The following is a 12611-nucleotide window of genomic DNA, read 5'->3' as shown; positions in this document are numbered from 1 at the left end:
GAGCTGCCTCATCTGCAGGCGGAGCTGCAGATCAGGAGGGTCTGCTGAGTGTCCGTCTGTCCCTCCCTGGCCTTGCCTCCCCTGGCAGCAGCACGCTGGCATTCAATGTGCTTGGGGAAATGGGAGTATGGGGCCAGGGTGAGGGGTGTGCAGATGGGCACTTTGAGCCTGGATTCCTCTGCTCTCAGCAGTGTCTAGGTTCTTCTCAGGAGAACCTCCTTAGTGCAATTGCCCTGCAGCTCAAGGACACGCCAGCAGAGAACAACTGAAACCAATGAAGGAAAGGGATCTGCCAATTGTCTACATGCAGTTCGGCAAATGCTTTGAGAGGTTTAACTGAAAAATGAAATGTTTATTTCTCAGATAATCGTGATATATTATCACTCTATTTCTGTTCCTTTACCAGGACAACATATACAAAACAAATGCCCAACAGCAGCTCTGTGAGTGAGTTCCTCCTACTGGCATTCACAGACACGCGCGAGCTGCAGCTCCTGCACTTCGCGCTCTTCCTGGGCATCTACCTGGCTGCCCTCCTGGGCAACGGCCTCATCCTCAGTGCCGTAGCCTGCGACCACCGCCTCCACACCCCCATGTACTTCTTCCTCCTCAACCTCGCCCTCCTCGACCTGGGCTGCATCTCCACCACTCTGCCCAAAGCCATGGCCAATGCCCTCTGGGACACCAGGGCCATCTCCTATCAAGGATGTGCTGCACAGGTTTTTTTCTTTCTGTTCTTTATATCAGCAGAATATTTTCTTCTCACTGCCATGGCCTACGACCGCTACATTGCCATCTGCAAGCCCCTGCACTACAGGAGCCTGCTGGGCAGCAGAGCTTGTGCCCAGATGGCAGCAGCTGCCTGGGGCAGTGGCTTTCTGTATAGTATCCTGCACACGGCCACTACATTTTCCCTGCCCCTCTGTCTAGGCAATGCTGTGGACCAGTTCTTCTGTGAAGTTCCCCAGATCCTCAAGCTCTCCTGCTCAGATGCCTACCTCAGGGAAGTTGGGGCACTTGTGTTTAGTATTTCTTTAGTCCTTGGTTGTTTTGTTTTCATTGTTTTCTCGTATGTGCAGATCTTCAGGGCAGTGCTGAGGATGCCCTCTGAGCAGGGCCGGCACAAAGCCTTTTCCATGTGCCTCCCTCACCTGGCCGTGGTCTCCCTGTTTGTCAGCACTGGCATGTTTGCCTACCTGAAGCCTCCCTCCATCTCTTCCCCATCCCTGGACCTGGTGGTGGCTGTTCTATACTCAGTGTTGCCTCCAGCAGTGAATCCCCTCATTTACAGCATGAGGAACCAGGAGCTCAAACATGCAGTGAGGAAACTATTTTATACCTCTTCCTTCAGCATTAATAATGTGCGTAAAATGGTAATAGGATTTCTGCAAACAAACACTCTTAGTGCAAATTCTTGAAAGTAATTTTCTTTATTATTATTTCCTATAATTGGTTGCTTTGATTTAATGTTATTCTAAGCCTCCTAATTATTATTTTATTATTATTATTATGAAGTCAATAATTTCAAATAACTTTACAATCATTATTCTTGTTTAAATAAAGACAATAAAGAAACTGGGACAATTTCATTAGTCTCTACCACAGTCTCTTCCCATCGCCAGTGCCTCCAGCAGTGAACCCACTCATCTAAAACATGAGGAACCTGGAACTAACGGTTGCAGTGAGGACACTGATTGAATACATATTCTTCAGCTTCGTTGATTATAACAATAAGCTTATAATCAGAAACACCTATTTTTTCAGAAATCATTAAGATACTTTTTTTTTTTTTCTTTTTATTTGTCTGTGTTGTTATTTCCATTAGCTATTGTTTCAGATATAAATAATATTAATCTTAACCTCCTACTTGTTAAAGATTTACCTATAGAACCAGGCTTCCTGTGTAGATAAACACAATAAGGAATCCAGAAGAAATTCATTGTTCTGAGCAGCCATCTCTTCCTATCCCCTCTGGAGCTGGGGGAGCACTTGTTGGGGCACTTGTGTTTTAGTATTTCTTTAGCCTTTAGTTGTTTTGTTTTCATTGTGCTGTCCTATGTGCAAATCTTCAGGGCAGTGCTGAGGATACCCTCTGAACAGGGCTGGCACAAAGCCTTTTCCACGTGCCTCCCTCACCTGGCCATGGCCTTCCTCTTTCTCAGCACTTCCGTGTTTGCCTACCTGAAGCCCGCTTCCATCTCTTCCCCATCTCTGGACTTGGTGGTGTCACTTTTGTACTCAGTGGCACCTCCAGCAGTGAACCCCCTCATCTACAGCATGAGGAACCAGGAGCTCAAGGTTGCAGTGAGGAAACTGTTTCTATATGTGCTTCTTATGCATCAGTGCTGTTAACATTATTGTTATTTGTATCATATCATTTTTTGTACTTAGTATTATTATCATATTGTAATAACAATAATAATCCTTTAAATGCTACCATTCTATTTTAAGTAACTTATGAGAGATTTTCATTTCATTTTTCATTTTGATTATTTTCATAACTTTTGACATTGTTTTAATTTATTAAGTAATTTATTTACTTTGACTATGTCTTCTAATCAATCATATTGAACTAGGCTTCCTCTGTAAGTACAGACAATAAAGAAGACAGCATAAATTCATTGGACTCAGTATCCCTCTCTTCCCATCTCCTCTGATTCTGGGGGAGCAGCCCCAGCATGCAGGAGGGGCTCAGGGCCAAGAGGCTCACCGCCCGCTGGGCTCTGCCTCTCTGCTGCCTTCGGGTTGGGGCTGCTGCTTCCCTGGAGCCATGGCCATGGCCAGCAGCAGGACGTGGTCTTGTCACTGCTGCTCCCTTTGGCTTCCTCATTGTTCTCTTGTGCTTTCACATTCAACTAAGTCTTCAGATCTCATGTATCTTGCTGTCTGTACAGTGGCATCTCTTTCATTGCACAGCTCTTCCAAAGCTGGTGGAAGGAATATACCCAAGGAACTGCTGCATGAACGGACCTCTTGCTTTTCTGGCCTTCACTGTGGATCAGAATTTCAGAGTGCTCAGTGTAGTGCTGGACTGGGAGTTCCTTTCTTGGCTGGCCATGGCTCAGCAAACAATAACTGGCCTTGACTGGCCTGGAACTGTCCCGGTTGTGCTTAGTCTGATGGCAAATAACATGCTGGAGAAGAATGTGGAGCTGCTCTGTGGCTGGGCCAGGCCTCTTGTGCTGGCCTGGGGAGCGGGGCTGCCCCTGCGGGGCACAGGCACTGTGTGCTGGGGATCTGCCAGGCAAGAGAGCAGGGCTCCTGCAGCTTCACAGACCTCCATCTCTTGAGCCGGGTCTGGCCCCAGCGTGGGGACTGCTGGGGAGGCCCAGAGCTGCCTTTGAGGCAGCAGCTGCGGTGCCTTGCAAGGGGCTGGGGCTGTGGTGGCCGTGCCCAGAGCCCTGCAGCAGCCTGTGGTGGGCACTGCCCTGGGGACAGCACAGTCTGGGCTGCTGGGCTGGGCTGGGGAGAGGGCAGGGAACTGGGGAGAGGTGGGCAGGGGCTGGGCTGGACTGGGCAGTGCCCGGCAGAGGGCAACAGCAGAGTCAGGGAGCAGTGGCAGCATGCAGGGAAGGGCTCCCAGCAGGACTTGGTGCTGCAGAGCCAGGGCTGCACCAAGGGAGCCCAGAGCTGCAGGGGAAGGGGAGAGGAGGCTGAAGGCCAGGGCAGCTGCTGCAGGGGCAGGGAGCTCAGCATGGCCCTTGCAGCCCCCTGCCCTGGGCCTGCCTCTGCCCTTGGGCTCGGCCCCGGCCTTGGCTCTGCTGGCAGGAGCGCTCTTGCCATGCGCTTCCTGGCCTCCCCTCACCTGTGCACAGTTGCTGCCCACTCAGGCTGCTGCCACAAACGTGTCCTCACAAGCAGCACCACCCCTTGGGCTGCTTCTTCTGGCCTCCCCCAGCCCACTGCCTTCACTCCTTGTCTTTGCTGGGCCCCACCTTCCACACCCAAATATGTCCCTTGGCTGTTGGCTTCCTTTCCCCTGCCCTGTGGGAATGCCAAGCCAGGGTGGACAGGTTACCATTAGATGTGGTGGTGCTTGTGTAATTCACATTGGTGATGGCACAAATGACGGTTCCTTCACCAGTGATGCACATCCTTCTTCATGTTAGGCCAAAATCAACGTCCTTCTCTCTCTGCTTTTCCCCATGGATGAACTGCATTAGGTCTCCTTGATTAGTCTGAGGCCCAATACAATGCCTTTTGACTTCTGCTACTCCAGCACAATACCGATGACTTTCCCTTACTCTGTGCATTGACCTGATGGGGCATCTCATATTTTACTCTTTCATTCCCATAGTTGGAAGGGGATGGATTCCCAAAGTGCGGCAAGCTGATGGGTTGTATCCTAGCTATTTGACATTTCATGTTCTTGACTCTTGCAACATGAATTTGCTGCAGACGTTCCAGGACGGTAAACGGATGCTCAGCTGTCTACTAGGAACAAAGGAGAGTATCCTGGGTTCCCAATGGCCATTTCAATTTTAGGTCAATCTCAGGAATGCACTGAAGAAGGGGTGTTGTCTTTGAAGAGGTTTCTTGTGCTGGGCTGGACTGTAGTTGCAGGGATAAAGACCGATGCCGGTAGCAGAGGTGCCCTGGGAACTCCACCTGGCTCCAACTGAATCCCCCAAAGGGCTCTGGTCTCTCCTGCAGGCTCTTTCTGACAGCTGCAAATCCAGGGAACTACTTCAAATACAACTGGGTCTCTGGCGGGTTTCCCTGATTGCTTAAGGTCAGACAGCAAAGCTCTGTGTCAATACCCAGTAATTTCGTTAGTACTTAACTAATAGAGCAATTACTCATCACTTCAAATGATTCAATCTCTTCCACGAAATGTCACACGGTGTAGTTTATACCATGAAGAAATGTGAATTTTCAGGATGTATTTTCATCTCAGGAGAAGAAATACTGGTGTTCATCTGTTGTTGCATTGTCCTCTCATAGTCTGTCACGATGTGCTCCCTCATCTTCCAGGCACATCCACAAGTTTTGATTAAACAGACAATGCTCAATGTAGCTTTTCCAGCTGCCTATCTGCACCTATGCACTTCCCATGGTTCCGATTTTCCCTCCTCTTACTCTTTGATCATTCACACTACAGTTGCTGCTTTGAGCATGAGGTAGAAGCAGCCCAGCTTGCCCATCTATCAGCAATCTGTATTTTTTTTTCTTTTAGCAAGAACCTCAACCTTTATCATTGAAATAATATGGTATGGATCAATGCTAACACTATTGTTCATAATTTCATATCTATCACTATAAAATATTTCTTGTACATTCAATGTTTTGGGAAGGTAAACGTCAGAGGAGGAAGAGAAGATGAGGAGTTTTTTATTATTTTATTTTATTTTATTTTATTTTATTTTATTTATTTTAAATTGTTGCCTGTTTTCAGTTTATTTGGTTGGAAATAGGAAAAACCCTTCTGCACCTGTGTACAGCCACATCTCTTAGGAAAGCAGGTAGAAGCTGCTGCAAAGGTGCCGTAGCATCCAGCTGCAGCCTTGAGTGAAGTCTGGTGTAAGGAAATGAGAAGCAAGCACCAGGTGGCCACTGAGAGAAATGGCAGGGCTGGGGTGGTGAGGAGCAAGGTTGTCCATGCAGTGTCAGACCTCCAGAGTCTGCTTTTCCTCCCCAAGCATATCTCCGAAGGAGACACCCTGGATCAATACCAATTAGAGAGTAGTACCTCAAACTGAAATTCAACAAAATGCATCCTTTAAGATGAGAAGAGATTTTTATTAGGTGCTTTATGCAATCTTCCTCCTTAAATATACCATGAAAACTCTCCAAATAGTTGTACAAGTCTTGAAGTCCTGGACAAAAATACAGAGGAGATGCTAGGAGTTTCTTCCTTCTAATGAGGTCCATGCTGTATTTTGGTGCTGAGCCTGTGACGCTCAGGTACTGAGAGGACAATGATGTAACCGCTTGAGCAAGTAAAGTCAGAAGGAAAAGTTGAAGTTACTTGGAGTATTAATGGGCGCCACTGAGGGTTATTACTAAGACAACCTCCCCAGAGACTTGTTAGGGCAGATAATTGGAGGCCATGATTACAGACAGGCAAAGACACTGTGCTGAGAAAGGTCTTTGTTTGCTTGGATAAAGCAGAAGGGCCAAAGCCTGCCAGCTACTGGGAGAGAAGATCCTGCTCCCCCACGTCTGGCTCAGAGCTTTTCCTAGGGATCTGTGGGATGTGGTGGGCAGTGTGATGCCATGAGAAGAACAGCGGTATGACAATTCCGAGCTGATGCACAGGGTTGAAAGAAATCAATGAGGCCCCATCACAATGAATATAGCATATCTCCTCATAAGCTCTAGCCAAGGTGACAAAAACCTTAGGGCTGTTGGGGCCTTCCACTTTTACCAGCACTCTGCCTTCTCCTCTGAAGGCTTTCCTATTTTGTCCCACACTTCCCCCTATTTCCTTGACGTCTGCAGACACCCATCTCTGTTCAACATCTTGCTCTCATTTTTTGCTTTCACCCATGTCTCCTCATCCCTCACCAGCTGTTCCTTGAAACACAAAGCCAGGGTCTGATCAGAGGGTGACCTCTGGCACCACAGCACAACTCTTTGAGAGAAATTTCTTCCTCCTCGTGGCCAATGTGTAACTTCCAATGTATACTCTATGGTCATTTTTCTCTCCTGCTCTTTCCTATTACCAAAGCAGGCTCCATCAGGGTGGAAACCACTCCTGAAGTAGGCAGCCCAACCCAGCAGGCTCCTTGACGCTTCTCAGCCAAGCAGACTCAAGTCACCTCAGTAGCAGCTTCCAAGCCAGGGGCCTGCTGCTGGCCTTGCAGCTTCTTGGCTACACACAGCCAAGCCTTGTGCCTGCTGCTGCCCACTCATGGACTCAAGCAGAAGGGACAGGACAACCCATCTGGGGGCCTTCTTTCTGTCTGGGTCCTCCTGGGTGTGTAGGCAGAGGGGATCCCCCAGTCAGCATGCCAAGCAGGTGCCTTCTGCTGGCCTAGCAGGGCCACTGCCAGATGTCAGCCCAAAAGTGCAGCTCCCAGGGAGAAGTCAAGGCTGACCTGCCACCTTCAGACACAAGTGACCTCACAGTCCCTTTCTGTGACACGTTCCTGCTGCTGCCCTATCAAGTGCAGAGACAGAAGTGACCTCAGAGTCCCTGCCACAGTCACATTCCTGCTGCTGGGGCAGTACACCCTGAGGCAGAGCTGAGCTCCTCAGAGCATTCCCACCCATCTCTTTGTGGCCCACAAGCTGATCAGACCCATGACCCCTCACATCCATCTTTGAATGCCATGTGACTGCAGAGTAACCTCACAGTTCTTGGCCTGCACCAAGGGCCAGACCCAGTATGGTACCTAAAGGTAAGGGTTAGGAGAGGGGCTGAAGGTGAGGAAGTCAATGCACACGAACAAGGGAATCAGCTGTTAGGTGTTCATGCATGGGATCAGGCACTAGGGCTCAACTTTCTGAGTTTGAGTTTAAAGAAAGATTTATTGGGAGGGTTTGGTGTTCTGCGTTGGTATCAGGTCTGTGCTTAAAGTATGGAAAAGCTTCAGTCTGGGTGTGGAGTAGCATTTAAATTTAGGAATTAAGTTTACTCTTTGAAGCTGGGGAATAGCCTCATATAAGTGTTTTAAGACACGGTTACAGCAGCTTCCGCATAGCCTGAACCCTGCTACCTCTTACAAAAACTTTAGTTTCTGCTGGATAGTCCTATTCTCTCTTCCAAATCTCACATTTCTCCTGACCAGGGCTTTTCCTGACCTCACTATATCAGTCATATTCTTAGGGATATCTTTCTGGTGGCTTTCATGATCTCAGAGTATCTGTCACTGCTCTGTTGGGTACTCTATTCCTGAGAAACGTGGCACTTAATACATGATGGAAAAGGACACAAAAGTCCATTGAAACACCCTGCACAATGTGCCCAGCAGCTCGGCACCATCACAAAAGTGCACTTCCTGCCTACAACTTTTCTTTCCAGAATGGCTCCTATGGCTCCAGGGTAACTTTTCCCAGGATAAGTTACCCAGGATAAGGGTAACTTTTCCACTCACTTCCCCAGGCCACACCACTCTTGCCTGCAGGCTCCACGTGTCCCTCCAATCCTCCCCTCTGCCCCTGCAGTAGTGGCACCTCACCGCAGCAGGTTGGTGCATCTCCAGGCTCAGGGGTGTTTCCTGAGGGCCTGCCCCGTGTGGAGAGTGGTGGGGAGGAAGAGAGCAAGGTCATCTCCTGGGGCATGGCTGAGCACAGCCCAGCCATCCCGCACTGCAAGCCCCTGCTCAGCAGTGACCCAGGGCTGCACAGTGCCTGCTGCTGTCAGCAGCCACAGGGATACCACTGGAGACACAACAGGACTGTCACCAAGGCATATGAGACCTCAAGACTAACACGGAAAGAAGCATAATGTGGAAGCTGAAAGAGAGCAGCAGTGACAAGGCCACGTCCTGCTGCTGGCCATGGCCATGGCTCCAGGGAAGCAGCAGCCCCGACCTGAAGGCAGCAGAAAGGCAGAGCCCAGCGGGCAGTGAGGGGCAGCCCCGAGTACCACCGGGGCTGCTCCTGCATGTGGCAGCTGGGTTCTTGGCCCCGAGCCCCTCCTGCGTGCTGGGGCTGCTCCCCCAACTCTGGAGGGGATGGGAAGAGATGTCAGCTCAGACCAGTGAGGTACTCATGGATGTTTTATTGTCTATATCTACTGAGGAAGCCTAGTTCTATAGGTAAATTAGACTACCTGATTATAGCAATTAAAATAAATAACAGGCAGTCTGCTAAAATTAATATTTAACTCAAAATGTTATCACGTATTAGCAAAACTAGTTCTAAAGTACATTAGAAATGAAAGATTCTCTGAACTCTTTTTGGATATGCTACAAGAATGGATAAATTGATGAGAACTTTAGTGATGCTTTAACAAATGTGTAAATTGTTTCTTTATAACATGCTTCACTTCCTGGTTCCTCATGCTGTAGATGACGGGGTTCAGTGCTGCAGGCACCACTGAGTATAAAAATGACATCACCAGGTCCAGGGATGGGAATGAGTTTGATGGACGCTTCAGGGAGGCAGATGTGACAGTGCTGACAAAAAGGGAGACGACGGCCAGGTGAGGGAGGCACGTGGAAAAGGCTTTGTGCTTGCCCTGCTCAGAGGGCATACTCAGCACTGCCCTGAAGATCTGAACATAGGAGAAAACAATGAAAACAAAACAACCACGGACTAAAGAAACACTAAACACAAGGATGCCAACTTCTCTGAGGTAGGCATCTGAGCAGGAGAGCTTCAGGATCTGGGGGATTTCACAGAAGAACTGGTCCACAGCATTGCCTTGGCAGAGGGGTAGGGAAAATGTGTTGGCCGTGAGCAGGACAGCAATGAGAAAGCCACTGCCCCAGGCAGCTGCTGCCATCTGGGCACAAGCTCTGCTGCCCACGAGGCTCCCGTAGTGCAGGGGCTTGCAGATGGCAACGTAGCGGTCATAGGCCATGACAGTGAGGAGGAAATACTCTGCTCCAATCATAAAAACAAAAAAGAAGACCTGTGCAGCACAGCCTTGATAAGAGATGGCCTTGTTGTCCCAGAGGGCATTGGCCATGGCTTTGGGCAGAGTGGTGGAGATGGATCCCATGTCGAGGAGGGCGAGGTTGAGGAGGAGGAAGTACATGGGGGTGTGCAGGCGGTGGTGGCAGGCTACGGCGCTGAGGATGAGGCCGTTGCCCAGGAGGGCAGCCAGGTAGATGCCCAGGAAGATCGCAAAGTGCAGGAGCTGCAGCTCGCGTGTGTCTGCGAATGCCAGCAGGAGGAACTCAGTGATGGTGCTTCTGTTGGACATCTGCTTTTTTCAGGATGTGATCCTGAAAAAAGAAGAGGATGAGAGTAATAAAGTACAAGAAATGTATCAGAGGGAAACGAATTCTCTTTCTCATTTAAAATCATCACCTATATTGTGACATTTAGCAGATCCCTTTCATGCATCATGATTCATTCTGCCTGAAGGCGTTTGTTGGAACAGGGGGCTCTACTGTGGGCAGTGCAGGAGTCAGCCCTGTCCTTCAGCAAGAGGTGAAGAGGAACATGTGGTAATGTTGGTTTCACTTCCTTCTTGATCACAAAATGTTTTGCCCCAGTATTGCTCCCAGTTCACCAAACTGCAGAGCAGAGTTGTGGAGCCTTATTTATTGATTGATTGATAGATTGATTGATTTATTTGATTTTTTTGTTTCCTCTGTCCCACCACTCCTGAGGAGTGTTTCCAAGTCACAAACCCTGGCTATTTGTGCTGAACTCAAAGGGAATCCTTGCAGATCATTATCAGAGAAAAAGGGACTGTCACTTTAGTGCACAGTCTTCTTCAGGCCAGTCTGTCCACCAAGTGTGGTTTCAGCTGCCCTGTGAGAGCTGCAGGAAAGTTCTATTCACATGTTTGATTGAAAAGAACAAAGACCCTGCTGAGAGCAGAGACATCCAGGCTCAAAGTGCCCATCTCCACACCCCTCACCCTGTCCCTCGACCCAAGCACACCGAGGGCACACGCCATGGGCATGTGAAACCCCCATTCCCAGCCAGCCTGGGAACAAGACCAGCAGCAGCACGGCCAGCTGGAGAAGCCAGGAGGGATGCCAGCGTGCTGCTGCCAGGGGAGGCAAGGCCAGGGAGGGACAGACGGACACTCAGCAGACCCTCCTGTGCTGCAGCTCTGCCTGCAGAGGAGGCAGCTCCTGCTGGGGACACCAGGGCAGAGGTTGTGCTGGTGGGAGAGGAGAGCAGGGGGTGTCCCAGGGAAGGCGCCTGACCTGCAGGGGATGGCAGGGAGGTGCCTGAGCCCTCCCTCGCACAGCATTTCTGGTAGCAGCTCCCTCTCACTGCCTGCCCATGTCCCTGCTTGTATCTATGTCCCTACTGGGAGCTGGTTCTGTGTCCCCACATCCCCTCCCTGTCCATGCTCACAGACCCTATCCCACAAGCTGTGTGCTTCCTGAGTACAGGACATCACAGGGGTTGCAGCTCCTGAAGACCTGATAAGCCCTGAGGAGAAAACAAACATTGTTGTTTCAGTCTTTAGGCTGAGATGCCTGAAGGGATTTGATCACATTAATTGCTGCCATGTTGATCTCTCCCTGCAATACTCTTGGAGTCTCAGTCTCCTGTACAATCCAGACAATTCATTGTCATGAACCCTCCCTTCCCTCCACACCAAGAATCTGAAAGCACAGAATCCAAGCAAGTCTTCCATTTCAGATAAACCAAGCCTCGGTCTTCCTGTTAAAATGCCCCCTCAAAAATACCATTCTCTAAAACATCTTCTATGCCACATTACAGGTAGAATATGACCCATCCTGACAGATACTATCAGCCATCAGATGTGCCAGCTGCAGAAGACCCCTCTGGCAACCCCACCTGCATGGCCCTGCTGCCACAGCCTCATGGTGTCAAGAGCCTGCAGATGTGTCCTACCACATGCTGCCCTTTGTTGTTGTGCTCATCAGTGCCTCCAAGCCCTCTCTCCTTCTCTCCTCTCTGTGTGCCAGCTGCGGTCAGAGCCCCCAGCCCTGCTGCGCTGTGCAGAGGAGCTGCTCCTGGCCACAGCTGTCTCTCTGCACCACGGCCCTCTTGCCACGAGCTCTGTCTGTCCCACGAGCCCAGCCCAGCTCAGCAGCACAGCACCAGCCCAAGGCACTGCAATCACCCCTCTGGGGGCTTTGCTGATGAGCCCACGAACCTCAGGCACTCAGAGACAATTGAAGATATCTCTCCAGAAGTCCAAGTCAGAGGCAAGTTTCCTGCAGTGTCCCCCTGAGGGCCAGCACTGACACAGCCTCCCTTGGAGCTCGTTAGAGCAGAACCCTGGAGGCAGTGAGGACAAGGAGACAAAGGCAATGTGAAGGTGACACTGATGTGCAGGAAAACTGGATGTGTGTCACCAAGAAAAAGGGCCAGGCCTTGACCCTGAAGCTGTGGGAAGGGAGATCCTTTCCGTTCACACCTTCACACCTTGCTCAGGGCTCTTTATGGGGCAGTAGGAGATGGGGATGTACATGGCCAAGTGCAGGAGAATGGTACAACCCCTGCCTGGTTCATGGGTGTGGGCAAGGAGGCAATGAGGCCCTTGTGCTTTAATTATAAGCTGTCTCCTCATAGGCCTCAGTGACAGAGACAACAACCATAGCCATGGACACAAAGACCTGAGTCCTGCTGGGACTTTCAGCCTTGTCATAGCCCTTGATCCTCTCCAAACCAGGATACCCTAGAGACTCCCAGACCTGTACCTCTTTATTGGCTATTTGTAGACACTTGTCCATGTGGTGTCACATCACATCTGAGCTGAGTCGGATAACTCAGATTTTCTTGGTGGCCATGCCCCTCGTAAGGCAGCTCTGTAGGAAGCTGGCCTGGTTCCTGGTGAGCAGGCACCACTGCTCGTATGGCATCCCTCATGGAGGGTGTTCACAAGTCTATAGAGCAAGATGAAATATATCCGAGGGTGCTGAGGGAGCTGGCAGAAGTGCTCACCAAGCTGCCTTCCATCATTTATCAGCAGTCCTGGCTATCAGTCAACTGGTGACTAGCAACTGTGATGCTCACCTACAAAACGGCTGGAAGGAGGATCGTGGAACTACAAGCCTGTC

At 50.0% G+C, this 12611-nt stretch overlaps 2 protein-coding genes across 2 annotated transcripts; one reads left to right on the top strand and one right to left on the bottom strand.

Moving 5' to 3' along the window:
• Nucleotides 1-425: 425 nt before the first annotated feature.
• On the top strand, nucleotides 426-1418 carry LOC309888207 (olfactory receptor 14C36-like; the record flags this gene model as incomplete). Its single annotated transcript, XM_082780446.1, has 1 exon — nucleotides 426-1418. One exon carries the CDS (start codon nucleotides 426-428, stop codon nucleotides 1416-1418), a length of 993 nt encoding a protein of 330 aa, XP_082636572.1.
• Nucleotides 1419-8884: 7466 nt separating this feature from the next.
• Nucleotides 8885-9817, bottom strand: LOC309888206 (olfactory receptor 14C36-like; the record flags this gene model as incomplete). The annotated part of the gene is made up of 1 exon (XM_082780445.1): nucleotides 8885-9817. One exon carries the CDS (start codon nucleotides 9815-9817, stop codon nucleotides 8885-8887), a length of 933 nt encoding a protein of 310 aa, XP_082636571.1.
• Between the last annotated feature and the right edge of the window lie 2794 nt (nucleotides 9818-12611).

This window comes from Aythya marila (genome assembly GCF_965140915.1).
Source record: "Aythya marila genome assembly, chromosome: 28".
Lineage (NCBI taxonomy): Eukaryota > Metazoa > Chordata > Aves > Anseriformes > Anatidae > Aythya > Aythya marila.
Note: the sequence above shows the minus strand (reverse complement) of the source record. Positions and strands in the feature narration are given on the sequence as shown.